General features: G+C 40.8%; 1 protein-coding gene across 1 annotated transcript in view; it reads left to right on the top strand.

Annotated features, from left to right (window-relative positions):
* The first annotated feature begins 2,607 nt into the window (after nucleotides 1-2,607).
* The window catches only part of col7a1l (collagen type VII alpha 1-like), a 39,461-nt gene continuing 15,695 nt past the window's right edge, over nucleotides 2,608-26,373 (top strand). The window contains exons 1-20 of the mRNA XM_044030829.1: nucleotides 2,608-2,640; nucleotides 7,229-7,414; nucleotides 11,276-11,456; nucleotides 12,013-12,172; nucleotides 14,895-14,988; nucleotides 17,017-17,190; nucleotides 17,621-17,784; nucleotides 19,984-20,113; nucleotides 20,203-20,319; nucleotides 20,450-20,605; nucleotides 20,974-21,090; nucleotides 21,208-21,354; nucleotides 21,441-21,560; nucleotides 22,524-22,682; nucleotides 23,130-23,243; nucleotides 23,364-23,513; nucleotides 24,042-24,179; nucleotides 24,846-24,992; nucleotides 25,113-25,232; nucleotides 25,675-25,821. Coding sequence (XP_043886764.1) covers nucleotides 7,339-7,414; nucleotides 11,276-11,456; nucleotides 12,013-12,172; nucleotides 14,895-14,988; nucleotides 17,017-17,190; nucleotides 17,621-17,784; nucleotides 19,984-20,113; nucleotides 20,203-20,319; nucleotides 20,450-20,605; nucleotides 20,974-21,090; nucleotides 21,208-21,354; nucleotides 21,441-21,560; nucleotides 22,524-22,682; nucleotides 23,130-23,243; nucleotides 23,364-23,513; nucleotides 24,042-24,179; nucleotides 24,846-24,992; nucleotides 25,113-25,232; nucleotides 25,675-25,821 — 2,611 coding nt within the window. The 5' untranslated portion in view covers nucleotides 2,608-2,640; nucleotides 7,229-7,338. The remainder of the gene's footprint in view (nucleotides 2,641-7,228; nucleotides 7,415-11,275; nucleotides 11,457-12,012; nucleotides 12,173-14,894; nucleotides 14,989-17,016; nucleotides 17,191-17,620; nucleotides 17,785-19,983; nucleotides 20,114-20,202; nucleotides 20,320-20,449; nucleotides 20,606-20,973; nucleotides 21,091-21,207; nucleotides 21,355-21,440; nucleotides 21,561-22,523; nucleotides 22,683-23,129; nucleotides 23,244-23,363; nucleotides 23,514-24,041; nucleotides 24,180-24,845; nucleotides 24,993-25,112; nucleotides 25,233-25,674; nucleotides 25,822-26,373) is intronic.

Here is a 26,373-nt window from a genome sequence, read left to right on the forward strand (position 1 = left end):
TGTTTGAATGTGAACTTCCCCCTCAACAGATGTTCCAATGTCAGACAAAATGCCCCCCCAGATTTTGTGCACTGTGTATGGGATGTTCCACATTTATGGACATAACGGTCACTCACTCATGATCACAGTCTCAGTGTGTGGAGACAGGACGGATTCAATATGCGAGTCAATGAGACACATTCACACTAGTAACATACACAGACAGAACATGACTCATTTTGTGAATGTTTTTAATTTGGACAAGTCAATAAATTCAATGCTTGTTCTCACTGTGGTGCAAATATTCCAATACATTCTCCCATTTCTACAGAATCAGTTAACATTTGCACACATTTCTCAGTCACACCCTGCAAATGAGTTATTTCTGAGGAACTTGTTTAAGTTTAGGGTCAAGATTTGAATTCTGGTTAGGTTAAGGTTAAAGGAATACTTTGCCGATTTGCATTTAGCTTTGTATTACTAAAAAAAAAATTATACTTCCCAATTTCCCCTGAGTCGAGACATACACTTAGGCTTGACACTGCAGCGCTAATTCCGCACTTTTTTGACCCATTCAGGACCTCATTCCCAGAATGTAAACAGTGTCCACCATCTTTGCTAACAGTTATGCTAACAGCACCAAGTGTCACTGGTGGGCAAAAAATTAAGATATTACTTAACTCTTAAAACTGAGGTTGGAAAGCACAGTTTTTCCAAAAATACTACCCCTGTCCTAGTAATACAAAGCTGGTGAAGTATTCCTTTAAATGGTTATGGTTAAGGTTAGGCTTTGTTTGCGCCAGGCATGTCCAAAGGCCAATCACGGCCCCGGTCAAGTGTCATCCCCATTAGCTGGTAAGATCTTACCCTTTGAAACCAGAGTCCCAAGTTGCATCCCAGCCGTGACAAGACACATACATGCGTTCATTTCCTGTTATCATGTTATCTGACTCCAGATGTGAAAGAAAGGCAGAGTTGTTTCATGTGTTCACACCTGCACGGCTTAGATTTGGTTACATTGCCCTAAATGATAAATGTGACAATGACACTAAAATTATTATATGAAACAGTATAAATAAAAGGTCTGAAGGGACTGTTCACATTTTCAAATCTGGCCCTTGTTAAAAGACGTTTACTCAAATGAATGGAAGTCAGTGCAGTTCCCTGAGTAGTGTGAAAGCAGTGTGTGTGTGTGTGTGTTGAGTTATTGTGTGTCAAGACTGACAGCTGGCTAAACCCTATTAAACCGGTCACCACATTCCTCGGGTCCACCATTAAAATTTGACCCAGTACTTAGACAGGCGGGCTTGTAAAACGCCGCAGATTTATCCTTGTGTCTCCTCTTCTCTGTTTTGGGAAGGTGTTTGCTCTACAAGCTATTCTGCTCAGGTTTATGTGTGAATATACAACCCTTTTTTAATACAAAGGTATGTGGGGGATACGAGAGCACGCGTTTCAGCAAATTGACCTTGGCTGTTTGTTTGTTTTTTTATTGTTATTATATTTATCATGCGGTGTCTTCTTCACTGGATGCGACATAAACTAATGTTGGATGCAGACGGCAGGGTGACAAATGCAGCTCACATCCCATTATTATCATGCGAAACAGATGCAGATAAATAAAACTGCGCTGTGAAAAATCTTTAATATGAGACAGTTTTTTGGGCGCTGGAAGTGTGCATTCCTGCAAACTGAGTTTAAACTGTTGTCCGTAACTTTTAAATAGAAACAAATGTCTGTTACACTCAAGTCAGCCTCATCAGCTGCACACAGGAAGTGATTTGTTTAATATCAAACAGGTTGGAGTATGACTTTTTAACCTTTATTTAACTTTTAACATCTCATTTACAATGTCTTAATAAAAAAATAAGTTGACAGTTAAAGGGGCAGCAAAACTGGACGCGTAGTGGCTTGTAGTTCTTTTGCAGAAAGATACATAAATAGAGGGAGGGGACTAAAAGTCAGCCAGTGCATACATATATACTGTATCTCCGTAAAGTGGAAAAAAAAAAACATAAAAATAACATTAACAACAAAAAGTGTACGCAGTTTCAGCTTTAAGGTGATTCAAACTTTGACAATATGCTTCATTTTGTTTAAACTTGATTTATTTAGGTGTAAATGAGTTTGTAACCTGGCTAGGTTACTGAGTGCTGGAAGACTTTTCATCATTTCACTTCTCTGATTCCTCTGATGAGCCTGAGGGGAAAAGCTTGCCCGTCTGTGTCTCCACCTCAAATCACTGTAACACTATAACACAGTAGTAATGCATTCCTTACCAGGTCATCACTAACCCCCACCCCTCTCTCTCTCTCTCTCTCTCTCCCTCAGAGCCAACAGGTTGCAGCAGTTTCACTCCCTCCCCTCTCCCACAAACTTTTTTCAGCGCTTCACTCGAGCCCTGCAAGGAAAAGTCTGTCATTCAACCACTCTTCCAGCCACCTCCTCCCTCCACTCAGATACAGACACCAGGATACACCCATCGATTCTCATGTACCTTTCGGCTCATAATCTCCAATAACCTCTTCTGCTGCAAAGTTGAATTTATTTATTTCTGTTCTTTTGCTGCCTCTCGGATAAAAACTTGGGAATATTTTCTCTCAGCCGTTAAGACATCACTTGGGACTCGGGAAGATAATGAAGATTCACTCATCTGCACTGGTAAGTTACCCTGTTTGAGCTGACTGTGCTGTGCTCTGGTGCTTTATTGAAAAGTTTTGTGTTCTCAACTTTTCCAGGAACCCCTTGGGTCACAAAAAAATCTGGATTAAGGGAAACACTTCTTCACAACGAGCTGAAGTGCAGCTCCTTTAAGTGCAGTTTCTCTTACATATCGTGATATTACTCATTCCACCGTGCATATTTTCTCTGTAAATGCACACTGTCTGTCAGTGCACTGACGTCCTGCATGCATGTGCATTTTTCCACGTGCACTTTTCTCTTCGGTTGATGTCATGCATTTAACGGTCATGTTAGCTCTTGTATTTATGAATAGCTACAGCATACCTTGTAGGTTGTACCTGGAGAACAGAGTCACGAGATGAAACTATGCTGATGAATGAATGAGTTTTTCTCCGTGCATAGACTTGTCTGAGTCGGTTGACTGCTTCCAATTTTTTGGTGTTTTATGGCAGTTGACAGATGTCAATGTTGCATTACTGCCTCCTCCTCTTATTCCCTTATCCTCATCCCCCTTTTTTCTTTTTCCAAAAAGTATTATTAAGGACAACTTATGAGCTGTGTGTGTGTGTGTTTGCTGTAAGTACTGATGAGTGTCAGTAGAAATATGTGTGTGTGTGTGTGTGTGCCTCTGCACTTTTACCAGTTTCCCACCTAAAGGGATAATCCAGCCTGTGAAGTGGTGAGGTGGAAAATATCCTTATGTAGAAAATAGCTGTTGTACCACAGGCTCGCAGGGCACAGGATGTGTGATCGAGCGTGTGTGAGGAAAGGAGATATAGGAAACATAATGGGATTCTAAGGGCCACAGACGCTAAACTTCATTTTGTTAAAAAATGTTTTAATCCTCTCAAGGCGGGCGATAAACTAGAGGCCTTGGACGCAATAAAAGCACTTTCGCCTTCACGAGTCTGGTCAAAGTGCTTATGATCCCAGCATGGTGCAGGTGATGGAGGCAGTCTTGTGCCAGTGTTTTTGATGTGGGATATTTTTGAGCATGTGTATCTAAGCAGGGCTGGTGACTGCAGACACTGTGGAAGTGCTATGATCTTTGGCTAAACACTGTGGAGTGTCTAAAAGTGTCTGTCGAGTCAAATTTATTTCTAGAGCACATTTGATAGAAGTGTCCGAGTTCACTACTCTCATCCTAAAGTGAAGGCCAAGGAGAAGACATAGGTCGATAAAAGTGATTTAAAATGTTCAATAGTGGGAGCAGATTTAATTTCAGTGGGTAAATTGTTCCATAGTTTAGGAGTAGCTACAGAAAAGGCTTGGTTTTAATTAGACCTCAGAGCTCGGGATGGGGTATGACGATGATGGAGTTCAGAGAGGTAAGATGGTGCCAAACCATTAAGAGCTTTAAAAACCTCTCTCTTCTGGGTGGGTAAGTATTGAATTGATTGTATGAAGAAGATTCAACATTCATGGATTTCTGTATTTCTACCTTACTTGATATTTAATTTTACTGCTAATAATTACATTTTCTGCATGTTAACTCACCACACTGATGAAAGTGGTGAAATATATATCAACTATTTACCTGCTATAAATTAGCATGCTAACTTTTTCAGTAGGTTTTGCCTCTGCTGCTGTTCTTGGATGGACGCTATTAACTTGCATATTTAATTACCTTATTAGTATTTCCTCTCCAGCCTTTATTTGAAGCATTTTGTAAAAATATGCGTTCATATAGACCTCCAATTCTTCAGTTGTCTCATCTGAGTTGAGTGCTAATCAACGCTTTTAGCATGCTAACATGCTAACACTGTTGTACACCTTTTACTTGCTAAAAATGATTGTACTAGTCCGTGCTTTCTCAGAATTAAAACATAGAAAATCAGTTACAGATTTTCTTGCATCTGTGGTCTCCCACGTTTTTTTTTTAAAATCTGGTCACATTTGAAAATCATCTTAAGCAGTCCTCAGCTTTGCTTGAGCCAAGATTTTCCCTAAAATGTTTTTTTTTTTCCTAGCGTTCATTTGGCAATTTCTAGAAATATGTGTTATTCATTTAGTTTTTTAGCAGATCGACGATCACTCCCTGTTTAGTGATATTTGACGTTCTGCTTAAGAGTTAATACCACCAGCCATTTTGATTATGATCGTTAGTGGCTGACTCATATTAGAGTTCAAGCCATGCCAGGTCTCACCACCATCTGCAGAGGCTATAAAGCAGTCAGTCTTCAGCTCTTCCCACTCAGTATGAGCAGGTGGCCAAATCTCACTGATGAATTTCCTGGAATTCAGATCGGCTTGCATTGATCAGATTAATTTTTTTCCACGTCGTTACCATGTTAATTTTTATTGTTGAAATATGATCTCGGAGGGAAACATTGTAGATTATGTACCGGGCGTTTTGCTTGATTAAGGGAGTGTGACAGGAAATCTGCCATGTTTTCCTCTCATGTAAAGGAGTTGAACGAAGGCAGACCTCTCTTTGATGTGACGCTTATGATTTTGTAAAGGCCCATACAGCACAAGCTCACACACGTGGGCACACACTGATGTGCAGACATGGGGTGGGAGAGACAGGACTTACAGCGAGTTAATGTAAAACATAAGAGCACGAACCATTTCCCTAGATCACAGTTAATGCTTTGAACATGCTGCTCTCTGATGGAGGTGCCTTCATTTCAAATGGGATAATCCTTTACTGCTACATACAGTAATTCCTTGGCTACTGTGTTGATGTAATGATTTAAGTGCCTGATTTACTCTACTTAAGCATCAATTACGCTCACTTCACTACACGTTGCCGTTGCTCCTTTTGTTGATACATTTACGCTATACTCTCTTTTTTACGCGTCACCGTCTAGAATGGGGTAGGCTGCGTGTCACGGTGACCGATAATGTGCCGGTAAAGTAGCTGCAATTTCTCAGTGGGACGTGTAGAGAATTACACCAAACTGTAGCTTCAGGGCTAATCTCTGTCATGCTTTCATGAAGTTTCCTCTTTTTATCAAGGAAGAAAGACGGGAGGATTTTGCTCCATTTACTCTCACGGACAGATATTAATATTCATCCGTCTTGATTAGACGTGGGAAAAATGCGTACGATTTCATTAGTGGGGCTCGTCCGTTTGTCTAAATGTCCCCATCCAGATGTCATTACTACTAAGCCAAAGATCATTCCCATCCGTCCATCTCCAAAAAAAGACAGACCAATACACAGAACATAACCAGGGGGGAAACTGTGATAAGTCACACTTGGTGCCCATTACTGTAGATTTGCCATGGTAGTAGAAATATATATATTTGATGTATGATGATTTGTTGACCGTGTGCGGTGTAGCATGTCCACGCACACTGGATTGGAGGCAATTAACCACACTGTCGATAAGCACTTCTGCCGCATTAGTTCCAGGGCATTGCAGGGCCTCGGGCTCACAGTCTAGCACAGGTGGTTCACAGGTCTTGTCTTGACCCAAAGGCTGCACCTGTGGAATTTACAAACAGCCTCTGCTTGACTTGAGGTATTTTAAATGAAAGATTTCCAGCCCTTATTGTTTGGATTCATCATCTCTGGTAGTGAGTGAGACCAATTTATTCGACTGATGATCAGATTGTCTGCATGTTCCCCAAGCACCTCGAACTCTCGCTCAAATTGAGCCCAATTTGAAGCAGCCGGCATGACGTGTCATTTCAAAGTCACGAATGGTTTTGTGTTTGAGTATAATGAGATTTGTGATGAGACAATTTATCTCCATTTTTACCACATTTCCATGTGCACACATTATAACTGTAGTGCATAACTTTTGAATTAAAACTCATTTCTGTTAGATTGTAGCCATTGTCAAATGAGTTCGCCCTGTCTCTGTGTGTGTGTTTTTCAGTAGAGCAGTGATTTGTTTCAGGTCAAGACAACATTGTGCCAGCAAAGCTGCAAAGTATGACTGAAAATGCTCAAAAAACCTGAGTTCCCATAGCCACACACATAATGTTACATTCATTCTGTTCCCAAAACAGAGGCAGAAAAACGAAATGTTAAGCACTGCAGCTTTGCTCTTATTTGGCTCTGTGATTTCAGAGAAAGGTAAAATACAATAAGAGTTTTTTTCTTTTTTATCATCAGTAAAAACCAGCTGCATACATCAAGCACTGAGTCTGGGAGAACCTCTGACAATGATCATAGGTTACTGGGCTAATTGCTTCTAATGTCCACTTTTGTTTACGTGTCTCGATAAGAGCGTAATAGCTGAGCTTCTACTGGACAGTTTAAAAGCCTCTCTGGTGCTTTTAGTTCCTCAGTGTCACTGCAATCTCTTCTCTAACTGATTATATATCTGTACAATGATGAAGCCAGTGCAGCTGGTGATGAAAACTAAACTAAACGGTATGTGATTGCTTTGGCTGATAAGAGAGCAGCTGTATGAGACTCAGCTGAACAAGTTACATGGAGTAGGTTCATGTGTAACATGGTGTGAAACTTGATGAATGATATGTACAATGTGTGTCCTTTTACCTCTATGGGTCTGTGGGATAACTACCTCTGTGTATTAATCTTTCACAAAGCTGACTAGGTTTCATCTTTAATGACTTTCTCCACCCTCCGTTCATTGGTATACTTACAGATAAAAGGAGAGAAGAGTTGGATTTTATGATCGAAGACTGGAGGTCAGGACTGGGATTTGCAAGGAGAAGATCTAGGAAGAGGAGTGGATGATTGAAGGAGAAGAAGAGTATGGACTGCGCCTCTGTGTGGATCTTCCTACTGTCCCTTTCTCTCTCCCATCAAAGAGTTACAGCAGAAATTGAAGGTAATTGATACCCAAAATAACACAAATCTCTTTTCTTCTCTATTTTTCAAATAGCGTTAACAACATTTTCCCCATAATTTGTCACTCACTTACATAAGCATGTATTGAAGATTTAAAGATGTTCATCCATTGCATAATTCCGAGTCAAAACCACATGTCTGATGGTCAGAAATGTGCTTGGGTGTATGAATTACACGACTCAGATGCACGGAGCAAATAAAGGGCAGCTTTTTTTTAATGCACACAGCCTGTGCAAGTGCTCCATCAATAAATCTCCACACCTGGATTGGCACACAGGGCAGACACACACTCTCTCCAAGCCTCAGCTCCTATCTAGACTGTGTCTACAGGGAATTCAAACATCTGCTCACCTCATGTACAGTGCACCCCTCTGTCTGCGAGCTTGTCAAACCCGTCCCCTGGATACAGAACCTTACCCTCAGGTGCAATTGGATGTCACTAAAAGGTCAATCAGCCAATGAGAACTTAGATCCCCCCCCCAACTCTCTAGAGTGGTTGGCAGAAAGTGACTGGAAAAGTTGTTAGGCAGAATTATGGAAGGATAAAAATAGCCAGAGGTTATAATTGATGCTAAAGCTCCCTAGCTACTATTATTGTGACGCTGTTAATTCAAATGCCACTACGTGGTTAGCTACAACACGAGGTGCTGTGTGTGCGGTTCATTTTTAATCATTAAGTCAAATGACAGCTTAAACTTTCATTAATCAATATTTGTGTGCTAATAATAAGTCAAATTATCACTGTGAGGAGCTCTCGGGGAATAATCATCCTGAACAGAGCTTTTTAGCCTCTTTGAAAGCAGATAAACAGCAGATAAAAATGCCCCTGGTTGCTGGTTTTGCACAGGAGTTGGTGGACACAAAAACAGACACATTAGAAACAACGTTGCCGTGTCAAGGCTTAAGTTAATACGCATTTATTTGCCGTGTTATGACCACAAACAGCTCCTCAAGGACAACAGGTGTGTCAGTTTTTGTGTTGGACTAAAATGAATGTATACATGTAATGATAAGCGAGTAGTGCAACATCTTGTCGTACAGTACCTATCTTTGCAAACTCGCATTACAATCAAACATTATAATCACTCAAACTCTTGTCAGCATGATAAGTGTCCAAAATCAAACTCGACGGGAAAAACCCAAACCCACGTGAACTTTATAATAATTGTCACTTATATCAAGAGAGAGAGAGGATTAAAAACCGTCTTGTCAGTAAAATCAGATCAAAAATCGGGCTTAAATAGGCTTCATTTATTACCATGTCACATAATGCCTGAGAAAAGCCAAAGCTAAATTTAATGAGATGATGAGACAGTAGAGTAGAACCCTACACATAATCCTGTGTAGTTTCAGTTGACCCTAAGCATCAGTATTGTGTTCAGCCTTTAACTGAATAATAAACTGCATAAGATTCACCTCAGACATAGAATGTAATGAGACCCCCCCCGAGGATAAAGAGGTAGAAGATGGATGGATGGAGACCAATATGTCTGTGTACAGGTCTGCAGAAGCTCTCTTAGTGGCTTTGGTCCCAAAAATGACATGTGGTCAAAAAGATGTTCTTCCCCATGTGTGCATGGGTTTTCTCCAGTTTCCTCCCACAGTCCCACAGAGGTTAATTGGACACTCTGAATTGACCCTAGGTGTGAGTGTGAGATTGAATGTTTGTTTTGTCTCTATATGTTGGCCCTGCGATGAAGATACAGTAAAGCGGTAGACAATAAATGGATAGATCGTCGTGGGGAAAGCAAGCTGACATGGGGTGAAAGGTGGGCTAGAGGTCACCAGCCCAACACGGAGCCAACATACAGTGCTGAAACCAGCAACCATTCACACTCCAATTACCTCAAGCCTCATCTGCATACCTTTGGACTGTGGGAGGATGCTAGTGTAAGGAGTAAGACATGAGTAACTCGCCTAACACTGCTCATGCTTAATATTTCTGTCCTTGTCTAAAAGTTTGCGCTTCCCTGCGAATCACTGCAGGTTCTTCTTCATGTGTCTGGATGAAATCTGACACTGATGAGTTTCTTACACTCCCTGATGGTTCATATCTTTTCTCTTGATCTTGTCGGGGCTGATTGCAAAAGTGCATCATTATTTCTAAGACCCGTTTCTCTCCAGGCAAAGTTTTCTTCGCGCGCGCACACGCTGAAGCCGCCGAGCTTCACCTAATGCATAAATCAATGGAGGCCTTACACAGAGGTGTATACAACCTTTGAGATATCAACATAGATAACCTTCAAGAAAAACCATCCCTAATCCCTCAGCATGTGCTGCCTCCTTATCTTAGGCATGTGGTTCTCACCTGCCACCGCAGACAGACAAAACGTCGGGATAATTGATCTTGTTTTCAGCTTTAGTCTGCATCTGTCTGACAGAGACAAACCTCCAGCTGCTTCCTTTGCTTAAAGTCTCAGCATTTGTTTTATATGCTCTCACAGAAATCTCTGGAGTAGAAAATGTATCCCAGTAAATGGAGAAGCCACATGTGTATGCTCCGCCGGTTGGCTGCCTGTGTGAGAATCAGCTCAAGATGGAAAGGATGCGCATTTTTTTTTTCCGCAGCCTTTTGAATTAGTATCAAGTAGCAACCAGCTGTGATGTCACGTATAAGAATCGGAACTCGGGTTTTGAAAACTCCAGAATGGCGATTTGGCCAACGCCATGTTGACATTTGGCTCCCAGAAGTCAATGGCACTGGTGAGCATGCATGCGTGTCCTTTACTTTATCATCTATTCATCATGTGCTATTGAGGCAGACCCCAAACTAGTGATTGGGCCAGGACTCCTCGCTTCAGGAGGAACCCGAGGGACTCTATGCAATTTTTATATAGTGTCTGTGATCGGTAGATACTTTTTTTCATCAGCGATGAATCCACAGTTGTCGAATATGTGATATTCAAGCTGCTGCACGTGGAAATACAACCCTCACTCCAAGGTCTCCACCAAAAATGTGATTCAAAAATGATATTTTGTTTCCTTGGTGTAGGGCCAGAGACGTATAGGTGTGTGAGGGCGAACATAATGTTAGGTCGCCATGGGCTGGAGGCATATGTCACCCCCACTGAATCCTGGGATTGCGGCCAAAAGCACAAAAGTGTGAGATAATAGAGGTGGGGAAAGCTCGGTAATGGAATAGAGGACGGCAGAGGAGCACAGTTATCATTTACACAACGATCAGTGGTACCTATCTTTTATTCACCGAGCAAATCAATGCTGTCGTCACTGTGGTTTATTGCATATGTAAAGCCGGAGTATTGATTTTGTAGGCATTTGCAGATGCAGCAGATTGCCGTCACGTGCTCGTGTGTGCGTCCGTGTGTAGTCTGTGTACTGCGTGTGTGTGTGAGCGTCTTCCTTCCACGTGTGTCAAGACTTAACTCCATATCAAACGACACCTGGATTCCTCCAAATACAGCAGATCTTTATGGTAAAATGTGATAGTTGTGAGTGCGGAGCGAGGAGACTGACCCTTATTTTGGGTGTGTTTACCTTATTATTCTAAGCGTTCCTTCGCGCTCCACTAAAGTTTTATTGCTGGAGTGCTCAGAATATTGATAGTCTCTTTGGCTCACTTGTGTCTCATTAAAAATTCATGGGGATTTGCGTGGTGCTCTGGCTGCATGACAGGAGCCAATGAGAAGGGGAAAAAACCTTGAACATGGTGTTACAAGACTGCTATCTGGTGGTCAGTGTAGGAATTAAACATCTCTGCAGGGTTTTATGGCCACGTTAACCTTTAACTAATGGATGGATTGCATACATACATAAGAGCAAATGTTAGACATTTTCTTGCCCCTCACACTTACCGTGATTCTTCTTCACCCTGTTCCCTCAGCATGCAGGACGGTGGTGCAGGCAGACATCGTTTTTCTGGTGGATGAGTCATGGGGCGTGGGTCAGACCAGCTTCTCCAGCGTTAAAGGCTTCATGTCCTCCATCGTCACCTCGTTCAAGGACAGGGTGGCGGGAGACGGCGGGGTCCGCTTTGGCGTGACGGTCTTTGGGGACATCGCAAGGTAAAACGAGCAGGAAAGAGTGACACACACTGCACACATGTTTATGATTTATCAGCATCACACCAGGTTTTTTGACATATAGTCATCAAAAACTCAAAATCTACTTCCTTAAGTTCCTTAGTTTAAATAAATAATGTTTGGTTTTGTAGCCGTACAACAAGTATTTTACATACAACATGAAGCAAAGGCCTTGCTTTACATAAGCCGTGTTGTTACAGCAGCCAACCAGAGCATACGTTTCAAGATTTAAAGTTGGAGCTTACAATACAAACTTAGAAGAATGACTTCATTTCTGATATGCAATGGCCACCTTGGTTGTACACTGAAATAGAGCTAAAACAATTTATTTATTTTTTTCATGATTAAAACAAGATTTCTGATTTTTTTCAGCTTCTTAAATTCTAATAATCTTTTAGAAAACATGTATGGTGTTGATCGGACTTGAAAAAGAGATTTTATTCTCAAAGTGATTTTCCTACACAAATAAAAAAACAAATAAATGCATGTATTAGTTGCATCATTGTCTCCATGTTATCCACTTGTCTCTGTAATCCAGGATGAGGATTGCACTGACTGACTACAGTTCACCAGAGGAGGTGCTCACAGCCATCAGAGACCTGCCCTATGACGGTGGATCCAGGAGGACTGGTGATGCCCTCCGGTTTCTGGTCGACTCTGTCTTCAGCCCCGCCATCAGCCGAGATGAAGCCTCAAAGGTACGAGCCTCGGTCCAGTGAGATGTGATCATGTGACATATACTGAGTAACGCGTGTGTGTGTGTGTGTCTCTGTTTGTTGTCCAGTGATAAATCTGAGGTTTACAAACAAACCACAAACAATCACTGGTGCTTCCAGTTGGCTGGCAACATACACACACACCCTGTGTTTTTTCCTGCTGTGAGAGTAAATGACTAGTCAGGAGTCTGTATTTGTACTCCACAGGATGTCATGGAAACACAAACTAAACTAAGTGCTGTCAGGACAATCGTCATTAAGACCTGCCCAAGCAAAAATAATATAATACTAAAAAGTATACCGGACTAAATCTATTCTAAAAGTACTAATAAACGTTATATTTCTCCATCAGTATGTCTTCAGTTTACTTAAAATGAGTACTGACCATTAAGTAGGTGTAATCAATTCATTATGAAAACACACTTTTATTTAATAGTGTGCTTTAAAAACATTGAGATCAATTCCAGCAAGTTGGAGTTGTCATGAGCCCTGGATTACTTTTGCTGTTCTGTTATCTTTAATCTTAAGTTTATAGTTCTTTGTGTCTGTTTTTCTGTTCCTAGTTTCCTGTTTTATTTTGTAGTATTTTTTCTTGTGCATACGTGTTAGGTTTGACTTCCTGTCCTGACTTCCCATGATCATCTGTCCCACCCTAACGTGTTTCATCTGTGTTTGATTAGCCCTGATTAGCCCCGCCTCCCTAGTGCATTTACTTAAGTTTTTACTATGTTCTTATCTGTTTTCCTGCTCTCTGTGTTTCTGCCACTTGTAAATCAAGGTATTTCAAGTTTTTTTGTTTCTTTTACTGTACTCATCTCCTCCTGCCTGAGATAATATTGCATTTTTTTGTGTTTTTGTTTCAGTAAAAACTTAAATTCTTTCTTTCACTTTTTCCAACCCTGCATTTGGGTCCTAATATTTGAAACCCCCTAACAATAGTTTACTTTTAATAAAATACTTTTATCATGTTTAAAATGTTTCTAAAAACAATCAAAAAATCTTTAATTTTAAAGTTTCCTCTCATAGTTTTATGAAAATATACAATACAATAAAGGTTTGTTTGACCTTTTCTAATTCATTATAATGTTATTAGTACACCACTAATTGACCTACAGTGCATACAGCACTAAAATACACTACACATTTATACTGCAGAGGTCTCAAACTCGCGGCTCGTGGACCACATGTGGCCCCTCCTATCAATTTCATGCGGCCTCAAGTTATTTCTGTAGGTTTTGCTTATTACATTCACATAATACGTTTATTATGTGAACTATTTATCGTTCCATATCAAAATAATCATTTTTATTTTGAATTATGTGGAAATATCATCATAATTATCATTTCCATGTCTTTTTCTCAAAAAGTTAGACTTCTAGTGACCAAACGAGACACTCAGTGCAGTGGCCCTCAGGTCATTTGAGTTTGGTGCTGGTTATAATCTTGATCCCTCAACTACATGCAGTTTTCACCAGCTTGATTGTCTAAATCTCTCCAAAAATCCAAAGCCACTCCACCTCAGTCAGCTGAATTTCTCTGACAGTCTAATGCATGTAGCGCCGTCTCAGTATAACACAGCTGGTTAACATTCCCATCCTATCATCTCTCCCTCTCTCTCTGAGTGTGTGCGTGCGAATCATCTTGAAGCAGCCCACTTGATGTGGGAAGGCAGAGAACTGAGGATTAGGCTGATAATATTAAATTATACAGCCAGATCACATGCCAAGCCAAACAGCAGCTGCATATTAATGCTGATGCTTTCTAGCCTACGCCTTCACTCGCTGAACTTGGTGTGAACTTAGCACAGTTTCCTTAATGGACAAATTATCATTTGCATTCACAAGCCGGCAACGTATAATTTCATTTTTGTCTTTGCTTCTTTTTTTCATTTTTGATTTATTCAATTATGAGCTCAACTCTATGAGATGTCCATGGAGGCTTGTTTCATTATACTTTTTGCAAGGATGCTTTTTCTGTAAGATAATGTCGTTAATTGACAGAGAAAAACTAATATCCTTTTTTTCATTTGAATACATGTCAAAGTTACTGAGAATCTTCCTGCCGGCAGCATTTTTAACCCAAACGCTAATTTTCTGTCGCGGTATCCTCCACATGAGGGTCGCGGGTGAGGAGGGTTGCTGATGTACGTGAAAGGCGGGGTTCACCCTGCACTGCTGTTCACTCTCTAATTCACACCTACTGTTCATTTAGAGCATGGGTGTCAAACTCAAATGACCTGGTTGCGAATGAGCATCTAGTCTGGTCAAGTGGGGGCCAAAAAGTGGGGGAAAACAACTGTTCAGTAGCTAAGAGCTTAAAATTAAAACACAATATTCCATCATGATATCACAATTAAGAATGTTGATGATGACATTTAAAAAAAAAATTCAAAGTAAAAGTGCTGCTATACAATAAAAACACCAAACAAGCTTATATATGTAATTTAATTTAATGTAGAATGTAATACATAGTATATTAATGTGATTATTATGACAGAATGTCTTATTATTGCTGTTATTAAAAACATTGGTTGTATGTGACAGAAAGGCCACCCCGCTGTGAGGCAATAATGCAAGCCACTGCACCGACGTGTGGCCCCAGTTTTAGTGCCATTAATGTGTAAATAAATACATTTGTATCCGTTATTGTGATGTAATGCGCTGCATTAAACGAGTTCACATAATGTAATGTTGTGTGTGCACAGATTGCTGTTCTGATCACCAATGGACGCTCCGACGATCAAGTGGACGTGGCGGCCAGAGCTGTGGCTGACAGTGGGATCTCGCTCTTTGCAGTAGGTGAGTGCACATGTTGGGATTGTGAATTCATCCGACGTCGCCACTGCGGCGACCCCTCTGATTTTATCTGAGCTCCACCGGCTTATCTCAGGTGTTGGCGGGTGGAAATTCGTGTCTTGTCCATTTGAATTCATTGGATTCAGTGTGAGTATTTATGAGGACTGGCAAGATTATTGTTTCTGAGCACATTGAGGGCAGTCATTCATGCATGTATGTGTGTGTGTGCGCGTGTGTGTACACCAGAGTCTGTCTGATACTGGGATTTTGTGGCCCAAGCTGATACCAGTTTTACATATAAATATTATGTATAAATATTAAATATAGACTGTGTGTACACAGTTGGCCAATTCCATTTGTTTTGGAGATGATGAAAAGCCAGTACAAAGCACCCTTTCTCTTGTTTATGATTAATTCATATATTTAATATATTGAGGTTGATAAGAAGATTTACACAATTTACAAAATCAACGTTTTCTATTATTAGGCATTTTCCCATAGGCTTCCATTCAAATATTTTATATCCAGCAGTATCGCCACCCCCTAGTGGCTTTTTAATACATTCCTAGTTCCTGGTTGCACTTAACCTGCAAACCAGAATACTACGTCCACTTTTTATGTGTGTACTCTGTTTTAAGTGTCTTTTACTGCATGATATAAAATAAAACACTTATTATACCGGCAGAACATGCGCTAGAATACAATGTAAACATGGACGTATGTATTGTATTATGTATGTATTATATTTAGATTTATGTAGTGCATATATATATATATACTGTATATATGTACACAACATCTACTAAATATGTACGCAACAATGAATGATTAATTGAGCTCCTGTGCTGCATATGTAAAGGTGCACATTCTGATACTTTCTGTTGTATCAGCAGAGTTATATCAGCTCACACCTGTCTCCCTGCTCTCTCACACACACGCACACCCAGCACACTCACTGCTTTAATAACTTTTAGTTACACATGTCTTACCCTCTTTCTTCCACACACGCACATCAGCACACGAGCCCACGTCTTACTCCACTCAGCTGGGAGCAGCACAATAATTACTGCTCATTAGCCGGTGGTGTGCTAATCGCAGCCATTTTTCACCGGGCGTTTCCTCGTCCCCCCCAACTGCACCCATCTGCACCCCCTGACACCGAGGCCTGCTCCTTTTCATTCATCATTCTCGCCAGGATGTGCCACACATGTCCCGCGTGCTCATGTGAAACCACAGGGCTTGTAGAGCCTGTGCTGCCTGGATTAAAACACGTTTGCATGGATACAAAAAGGTGTTAGAATTGCATCTTTGTGACACGAAGTGCATCGTTTTCCAGTGCAGACTAGTTCTTTATTGTATATTTTATTTGTAAAGCACATTTAAAAACACCTAGGGTTGAGATATATATATTTATATATATGTATATATATATATATGTATCATTTTTGGAATTGATTTACTTTTGAATCCAATCCTTTTCTCACTTTGTATGACCCCAGCTTTTCAAAGTAAAAGTCATAACAAAAAGGTATAAACATAAAAAAAACATAATAGTAAAATAATAAAAACCATTAAATTGCTTTTAATGGTCTTTAAAGTGATTTAAATGGTGGGAGCAGATTTAATTTAAATGAATAATTTAATTTCACTCAATTAGTTGGGTTTGCATGAATCTAAAAGTAACCTGTTATACTTCAGAGCTTGGGTTGGCGTGTGAAGATGAAGGAGTTCAAAGAGGAAATATGGTGCCAAATCATTAAGAGCTTTAAAAAACCATACAATAACATTCTAAAATCAATCCGAAGCCACAATGCACAACTTGAAATGAGCCACTGATTAATCCTGTAACATCTTTATGTGTATGAGCCTCTACCTAACATGATCTCAATCCATGAAAATGCAACAGGTCCCTCTAGTGGGAAAGCATGTAGAGAAAATAGAAAGATGTAGATTATATATATGACTGTTTGTCAAAATGTAATCTGTATTTTGCTTTATCACCCCCTTGACTCTTGTCTGTGTTGTGACCAGGTGTGTCGGGAGCGGACGAGTCCGAGCTGAGGAGGATTGTGTCAGAACCACACGAGGAGCACTTGTTGCTCAGCAGCGACTACTCCCTCCTGGACAACGTCCTTCCCAAACTGTCCCGCCGAGTGTGCTTCACAGCCTCTGAACCGCCGCGACCTGTGAAAAGTCCCCAGCCTGGTGAATCATTCATGACACACAGTGTGAACCCAACACAAATTCTAAATAACAACCTGAGATTGTGGGATCATGAGTCTTTTAGATGCCCTTAGCCTGGCGTCACCAGAGCAAATCAAATTTTCCAGAGAGCCCGAGCTCGCGCATAGGTTTTAAGCTTCCGCTCACACTTTGGCAGTTTGTTCTTATATTCTGATGAATTGCATTTCATTGGAAAGCATGAAAAGTATTATAAAATGAATAATGGTTTTGCCTTATTTCACACTACACTGGAGCTTTCTCTCTAAGATGGATTTGTCTTTCCGACAAACTTTATATCCAGACCAGCTCTCTCATTTTTCATTTCCCCCATCTGCATTTCCCCTCACTTCCTCTCTCGTATTTCCCGTCTTCTCCTTCTCATCCCTCACTCCGAACCCTCTCTCACTGCCAGTTGAGGAGCCTATCGTGGGTCCCAGAGACCTGCAGGTGAGCGAGTTGGCTCACAGCTCCCTCCGCCTGACGTGGAGCCAGGCCACAGGTGATGTCACCGGATATCGCCTCCTGGTCACCCCTCTCACCTCCAGAGGAAACCCCCTCCCCCAACAGCAGAGACAGGTGAGGGACTGCACATGTGCACGATGACGGTTCGTTGTTGTTAATGTTTGTTGTTTTTGTCTGTTTAGTCTCGGGCTGCAACTAACGATTATTTTCATAATCGATTAATCAGTCAATTATTTTCTCAAAGCAGCAAATGATGATGTTCTCAAATGTTTAGTTTTGTCCACAAACCAAAATGATTCCCTTTTAATGATTTCTTTGTAATATGGAGCAAAGAAATGAAGAAATTATTCACATTTAAGAAACTGAAACAATGAGAAATCTTGTTTTAATCCTGGAAAAAGCTTCAATTTAATTTAGTAATCAATTAATAAGCGATTAGTCAAGTAATTGTTTCAGCTCCAGTTTGGTCTTTGTGAGCAGGTGTCATGTAACATAATTCATCTGAGAACATGCTCAATCAGATCTGACCCAGGGAGCATTTGTGTGTCCACACCTGCAGTGCAGGGGTAAGTGGATCATTTATCTTGTCAAACTGCTGAACTCGTAGGTCTTTTGAGTAGAAGAATTCATTGTCATTTCATTTAATGGGCACATTTTGTGTTTTCGATCATGCTCCAACCTTTTTTTGTGATATAAAAAAATAAAGTCATTTAAAGCTGATAGGCTTGCTCTTCCCCTTCGGAACTCATGACAATAAATTAAATAAATTTTTTAAATAATAAAAACCAGTGCCTTTTCTAAAAGTTCAGCACTGCAGCTTTAAGATGGGCTCCAACAGAGTATGGATGATGTTCGGGGGTAGATATTCCATAACGAGTGAATCACCTCAAAGAGATTTTCATATCAACTGTTTGACTCCGTTTTAGATTAGAAAGTTTGCGACACAAAAAATGCACCTTTAAAAAACTTTTTGTAGCGTGACTCGTGGAGACGGCGAGTGCAGAAAGTGTAAGAGATGAAAGATACCGACTGATATGGAAGTTTGCGGCGCTGATGGAATCGCTGACTCATCTGCGGGTCCTTCTGTAACAGGAAAACATTTTGCCTTCCATTTGATAAAAATTGATTTCCTGCTAACAAACGCTCACGGCATCTTTCAGTTCTTCGTGGAGGTCGTGTTCGTCCTCGTGCGCTGTTTACACTCTCAGTGTTTCCATCAAAACCAGCCTCTGAAACCTTTTATCCGTGCTTACATCTGTCGCTTATATACAGTATGTACGGAACTGAAATACACGCCCTGCAAATGGTTTCTCCAGCAGTGCCCTTGCTTCTGGGTGTGTGCTTGTTTATATATCACTGCAGTGGCACTAACATAATGTTACAGAAGCACAAGAGGAAGGTTTTAGTTTGTGCATTCAAAGGCTTAGCATGCCACCTACAGTACAGTATAATAAGTATAAGGGAGGAGAGGGGACTGGATAGAAATGTAAACAAAGCATAACAATGCTAATGTAGTGAGGCAGACAAACTATATGGGATGTAAATGTTTATTTATAATAAGAAAGATAAGACATTGTAAGGTCAGCACTGTGACAAAAAGAGAGGTAAAAAAATAGATAAATAAAAACTAGGATACATTCAATCATACAGAGTGAACAGTGTGAGGATATTGCACAGTTATGTGGATTACACGAGATGTGTTTCATGTCGTCAACTGAGAGCAGAGAACTTTGTTTCCCTTCAATTTAGATACATTTGGCTAACCTTAACTATAACCAGTCAATGCTTAACCTTAACCCTTCAAGCATCATAAATTGCTGTGGGAATAATATACAACTCCATATATGGACATCCTGGGGGTGTTTATAGATCACATATTCAGGCTTTAAAAATAAAAATGTCTCAATAAACTGTACGTTTAAACATAGTAATGGAAAAAAGCTATCTTTAACCAGGACCTCGATAATTAGGTTCAGCATCATTGGTAACACACAAACACAGTGGTTCCATGACTTCAGAGGACATATTATTGACTTACACTAACTTCCTGGAGACTTACTCTAACCTTAACTATAACTACTACTGGCCTAAGCTTACATTAACCTCAACCTCATCCTAACACACCTTAAAATGTAATAATTTACATTATGCCGACTTTCTTTTTGTCCCCATAAGGATGACAAGTCTCTTACTATGACTGTGTAAATGAAGGTGCCCACAATATGAGTAATACCTGGAACCTACACACGCACACACTAAAGCTGTTTTCTGTGTGTGTGTGTGTGTGTGTGTGTGTGTGTGTGTGTGTGACAGATTGATCTGAAAGCAGATGTGAGCACTGAGCTCGTCACGGAGCTGAGTCCTAAAAGAGACTACTCCCTCACTGTCTACGCCATCTACCCCAACCTCATAGGAGACTCTGTGACAATCAACATTCAGACGAGTAGGTGTCAGACATCTGATCTGTGCATGAAAATACAGAGACACTGTACACATATGTCTGCATACATATGGGTTTTCTCTCTCTTTCAGCTGCTTTGCCGCAGGTGTCAAACTTCCGTGTTATTGAGGAGGGTTTGTTCTCGCTGCGTCTCGGCTGGACTCCTCCTCTAGGGAAACTAAGTGGATTCAAGATCTACGTCCCGAGATGTAACGCTAGTCATTGACATTTAAACAGTTAACTCTGGTGTATTTATTGAATATAAAACAATTATTATTATCTTTTCAGTGTCTGTTTGACAGGTTGTACTTCATGAGTATCGGTATTCTTGTTCTGCAGCTAACAGGCCAGGATATACTTATGAGCAGCTACTTCCTGGGGACGTCTCGTCTCACGTGATTGACAGCCTGGAGGAGGACAAGAAGTACACTGTCAATATTTACGCCGTTTTCCCTCAGGGACCAAGTGAGCCCGTTTCAATCGTGGGCAAGACATGTACGTTTATTGGTTTGGTGTTAATTTACATCAACAGGGAAACCAGAGATCCATTCATTTACTGATTGCACACATTTATTACAAGTCAAGTCTAGCTACAACACAACAGCAACATTTAAGAAAGGAAAATACAAGAAAATAAATAATAATGCAGTATCATAATATATCCACTGGAGGGTGATAGTGTTCTTGATTAAAAAATACCATGACTGTGTAGTAACTATGGATTAAAACCCTCATTTATCTATATCCCACTCAACACTACACTAGCATGTTTACACAGTTCATTGTATAACTTACATGACAACTTAACATTAAAATAAACAAAATTAATATTGTGTGTTTGTGTGTGATGATGTGTTTCACAGTAAAGCTGATACCAGTTCAGCATTTCCTGGTTCAAAACGCCACCACAGACACTGTGCAGGCGAGGTGGACTTCAGTGCGGGGAGCGACAGGATATCGTCTGACATGGGCCTCCCCAGGTACTGTGGTTATACCGTCTCTCTATTAAACAGAGCTCGCTAGTACATTGTTATCCCATTAGGCGAAATGTTGCTGTTGTGTCCTTCAAGCTTCCAGTGCCTCGTTTTGTCTTGCAGACGATCACATCGAGAACATAAACCTCGGCGACAACTTCAACTTCTACATGATCCAGGGCCTCCACGCAGGCTCCGAGTACACTGTGACCATCAATCCCATCTTTGGAGACATTGAGGGGCCCGTCACCACCACCAAAGCAAAAACATGTGAGTACGGAATGACAAATTAATGTCCACTAATTAGGTAAAGTGCCTTTTTTTTTTTAAAAAAATGTCTCTGTCCCTCTTGTCAGTGGAGAGCAGTGCAGTTCAGACTCTGAAGGTTTCTGCTGTGACCACCAGTGCGGCTGTCGTCTCATGGAACAGCGTCCCGGGAGCCACGGGATACAGACTTGCCTGGGGACCCACCCCAGGTAAATTCACACGTTTGAGACCCTTTTCTTGCCGTGAAGAGACTAGTTTACATTATCAGAACAGTTTATTTTGTGTGGCATGTAGTAAGAGACTTGTATCTTTTTAAGAAACATATTTAAATTAGCCAAAACACACTTTAAATCAATAAATATCCATATTTCTATTCAAGGTAGCTTTTTTTTAAAATGGTCATCTGCTTCACTGGTCTCTGCTATGACTTTAGGTTAAGAAATTAACCCCAGTTCTCTGATACATGAGTGAGTTATCTCTCTCACTATCTTATTAAACTGTCATCGTCTTTTGTTATTGTTTTAATTAAGTGAATCCTTACATTGCATTTAAGTCACTAGGAGATTTACAGACGAGTATCAGGATATGAAAAGTACCGTATGAGGGTTTTTTTGTCAACCTGTCTAGATATACAGGTAGAACACATGTAGTGTGTTATTTATCACATATTGTTGTTTAATCCAGTATTATTTGGCTGAGATGACCAATTGTTGTTCCCATCTTTCCCTCCCCCAAAGACGGTTATCTGGGTTTTTGTCTGCATTTGCTGGATAAATATAGAGTGAGAGAATCTGTGGGACTGTTTCCACACGGTGACACTGCGAGGCATATTAGGATGTCATCTGGATTTTTTTTTTTTTTTTTTAAAGATAGGATTTAGCCTAGTGAGATGACATTAATGTCAAAGAGAAGAAAAGCGCAGCTCTTTTACTCCCAGTAACAGACTCGCTCTGACACGAGATTTTAAAATAACACTGCTTTATAACAATGGATGCATCTACTCCACCTCTCCTGGCTGCAGGAACATGTGACAGGAGATATACGAGTACTGGGAACAGAGTGTTATTTTCACAGAAGTTGGTACTAATGCTGGAGGAGTCACACCTGTGGAGGGGTTTCTTCAAAGTAATCACCTGGAAGTAAAATGTACGTACTTTGAATGTTGTTTCCAGAGTTTATTGGCCGGGACCGTCCCAGACAGTTGGCTTTGAATGGCAGCACCATCGAGTACCATCTGAAGAATGTAGCCCATGACACAGAGTATGTCCTGACTCTGTATGTGCTGTTTGGATCCGTGGTGGGACCCGGCGTCTCCGGGACTTTCAAAACGTGTGAGTACTTGTGTTCAGTGTACACTTGTACCACATACTGTTGTACAAGGGAAGACGCATTGACCAATTTTTTCTTCTCCTCCATCACACAAAAACTGACTGGTGTCAAATATTATAATCCATTTTAATTAAATACTTTGATTACATTATAGAAAATGTTGCTAACCTGCATTCAAAGTCATAGGGGGTATGAGATGCAAATACTAACCAACACCTATTTAAAGCCATAAATACAGCACAGTAAAAGCTATTGGGCCATCACAGTCCATCACAGGGCCAACTCTAACCGTCAAACCAAAGCTGTAGTTTAGAGGATCAAAGACCCGGGTTTGGAACCCGGTTAGAACAAGGGTCTAACTGGGTTCAGCAAATGATCTTATGATCAACAACTTATTTATAAAAAAAGAAAACAACTGCAAGGATCCTGACGTTTCTTCCAATCCTCAGCTCCTTTGGGCTACGTGTCCAACTTCAAGGTGGTGTCCTACACCAGCACCTCAATAGATGTGGAGTGGAGTCCAATTGTAGGGGCCACTGAGTACAAACTCACTTGGAACACAGGTAATGACTCCAGGCTCTGAATTCTCACAGCTTTATTGAACAGAACTTTCTCTTCTGCACCTTGAAAACCTTTTATATGCTACGCTCTGTATTGATGTGTGTGCACCTGTGTGCTTGCAGCTGATAGCAGCCCTCAGTCACATTACCTGGACCGCAAAGTTCTCTATCACCGCATCGAAGATCTGAACCCGCTGTCAAACTACATGATCAACATCCGTGCAATTTACGGCAACTCGGAGGGACCAGAAATCTCCTTATCCCAGCTCACAGGTACAGAGCAGAAGTGAGGTCTCACACTCGCTTTTATTGAATCATGATTCATCTTTAGATTTAAATAGTTCCGTGCAGCTGTGAATTACCCATTGTAATTAAATGGGTAGGGCCTGTGAGGTTCTTCATCCCGTGCCGCGGCGGCGGCGCCCTCGTGGTGTCTCTGTTTGACTGACAAGTCATGTACTTTGGTTTTCCCATTTTAACTACAGTTCCTGTTGCTGTCACTTGCGGTTTGTATCACAGAGAGTAAGTCAGCAGGGCTGCTATCATTTCATCACTGTCACTGTCAAAGCCAGTGTGTGTGTGTGTGTGTGTGCCGAGTTTATTAATGGAGCGCCGTGTGTGTGTGGATAAAGACACAGCATCTCATCCAGCTCAGATATTTTGAATCAGTCTATTTTTGTACCATGATTTAAGCTGCAACGATCATACTACTTTAAATTAACCCAGAGTGAAACTTATATCAATTGACAGGCTTTATCCTTGTATTATTATTATTATTTTTAATATTATTATTTCTTTCAGCTGCTGTATCAGACTCGGAGCCACTCAAGGCAGTGAGAGGCGTGAAAGTTGTGGACATTGGAGTCAACTTTTTCACCGTGTCCTGGAACAAAACACCAGGGGCCACTGGCTACAAAATATACTGGATCCCCTTCCTGGGTGAGGCGTCACATACTGGACCATGAAGTGTGCTCACACCCTGATATATACCAATGTGATTTACAGCTGCAGAATATACTGTTTTTACACTTGAAAGTACTAATTTAGTACTCTGGACTGTAATATTAAGCATTTTGTGAATATTTATAATGACAGCAGCCTTTTACTCACAAGTATACCAACGTTTATAATGTGAATTCCCAATTTAAGACTCCTATGATTTCTTATACACTTAGGTATACCTATTCAACTGCATAACACAAATGTCTACTCAGCGAACCACATGACATCAGTTCAGTGCCTTCAGGCATATGGACATGGTCCAGACCATTTGCTGATCTTCATGGAAAGCATTAGAATGGGGGAGAAAAAGTTGACTTAACTAACTTTGATTGGGGCGTGGTTGCTTGTGCAAGCTGGTGTGAGTATTTCAGAAACGGCTGATCTGATGGAATATTTACACATTAAAAAACATCTCTCGGGTTTCCTGACAATGGTCAAAAAACACAGAAAGTATTCAAGATCAGAGGAGCCACCAGAAAAAGACCACTCATACCACTTTATTAGGGGTTCATGTGTACCTAATAAAGTGACCATTTTGTTCATGTGTGTTTCTGTGTGTGTGGTTCCAACCACAACTCCGTGCTTTCTTATTCCCTGCTCTAGGTGGTGATGAGAAGTCCCATGTGGTCTCTGCTGCCTCTACCAGCTTCACCATCCGCAACCTGCGGGAGAGCTCGGCTTACAAGATCCAGGTTTCGTCCATGGTGGTCCACAGGGAGGGAAGTCCAGTTCTGGTCACCGCACGGACCTGTGAGTCCTGCCGCTTTAATGAAGACATCAGAATAATTATCAGGAGAGAATTCCTTTTGCACAAGTTTTTCTACACAATACAATTTAAAAAACTAAACTAATTTGACGTATTTGTTCCAGTGGATCTTCCTAAAGTGAATGGCTTTACAGCGCTGAACACCACAGACAGCAGCACTGTGCTGAACTGGACACGAGTGGCCGGCGTCTCGGGCTACCTTCTCTCTTGGAGGCACATTTCAGGTCAGTGTTGAACCAAGACAATTCGTCATCCATTATTTTGCATACACTGTCTCCAGATGGTTCACTTTGTATTGTGTTGTATTGCGTTGTGTATTGAGCCCTGTCGTTAGTCATGTTTGTTTTTTTGTTTTGTATTGTATAAGGGCCACAAAAGTATAATATCATACTGCAACTAGTCACATGTTATTGCAAAGTGTATTGAGTCCCAACACAAGCGCACTTTTGTTGAAAAAAAACTGAAATGAATCATATTCATGTCTTTTTTGTAAACAAGCATTCATTTTCTTTACTGGGAAATGGCTGCAATTATAGTGAAATGACTAAATTACCAGAGAGATAAAATAACTTGGTTACGTGCTCATAGTTGATGCCAATACTGTTGTTGACGCAAATCTATTTTGAGAGGAATAAATCTGCTGCATTCTTCTCTCTGTCTTTTCAGTGTTGGAGACTCAAACAGAGATCCTCGGTCCTGGTTTCAGCTCCTATAAGATCGGCGATCTCCTCTATGGCAGAACATATATCTTCACCATCAGACCTTTGTATGGAGAGGTGGAGGGGCCGATAACCACTGTGTATCAGAGAATATGTAAGACATTACTCCATATGTGTATACATATAACCATAAAGTCTATTTAGTATATCATATTATAGTCATATTCTCAAAATGAAGATGTTATAGCCTCCCTTGAGGATTGTAACTGCACTGGTAGGAATTACCCCCAGGAATTACCCAGGGAAAAAACTCTCCTCGGACCCAAAACTTCCGCCAAAAGAAGTACCTACTTGTAACGAAAGGAACAGATTATCAGGAACTCTAGAGAGGCGGGGCTGTATGCTGAAGAACACGGATTGGTGGAGCACACTTTGCAGCTGTTAAAGCCAGTGCAGCTTCAACCCCCCTCTAAACAATACCTTTAAAAGAAGATGAAGAAAAAGTAACATCATTCGGTCATTTAAAGAATATGGAGCAAAATAAAAAAAGTGGACGGAGAGGTCCAGGCTCTTTTGAGCATATTTGCTGAGGAGGCAGCTCAGCAGGATTTCGAGTCGGCGTCATATAACACCCGAGTGTCTTTTACTGGAACTTTGAAGTGTGGTGGAAACTCAAACCACACAGATTACCGGAATTTCTTTTCCC

The sequence above is a fragment of the Solea senegalensis genome, linkage group LG7 (genome assembly GCF_019176455.1).
Source record: "Solea senegalensis isolate Sse05_10M linkage group LG7, IFAPA_SoseM_1, whole genome shotgun sequence".
Taxonomy (NCBI): domain Eukaryota; kingdom Metazoa; phylum Chordata; class Actinopteri; order Pleuronectiformes; family Soleidae; genus Solea; species Solea senegalensis.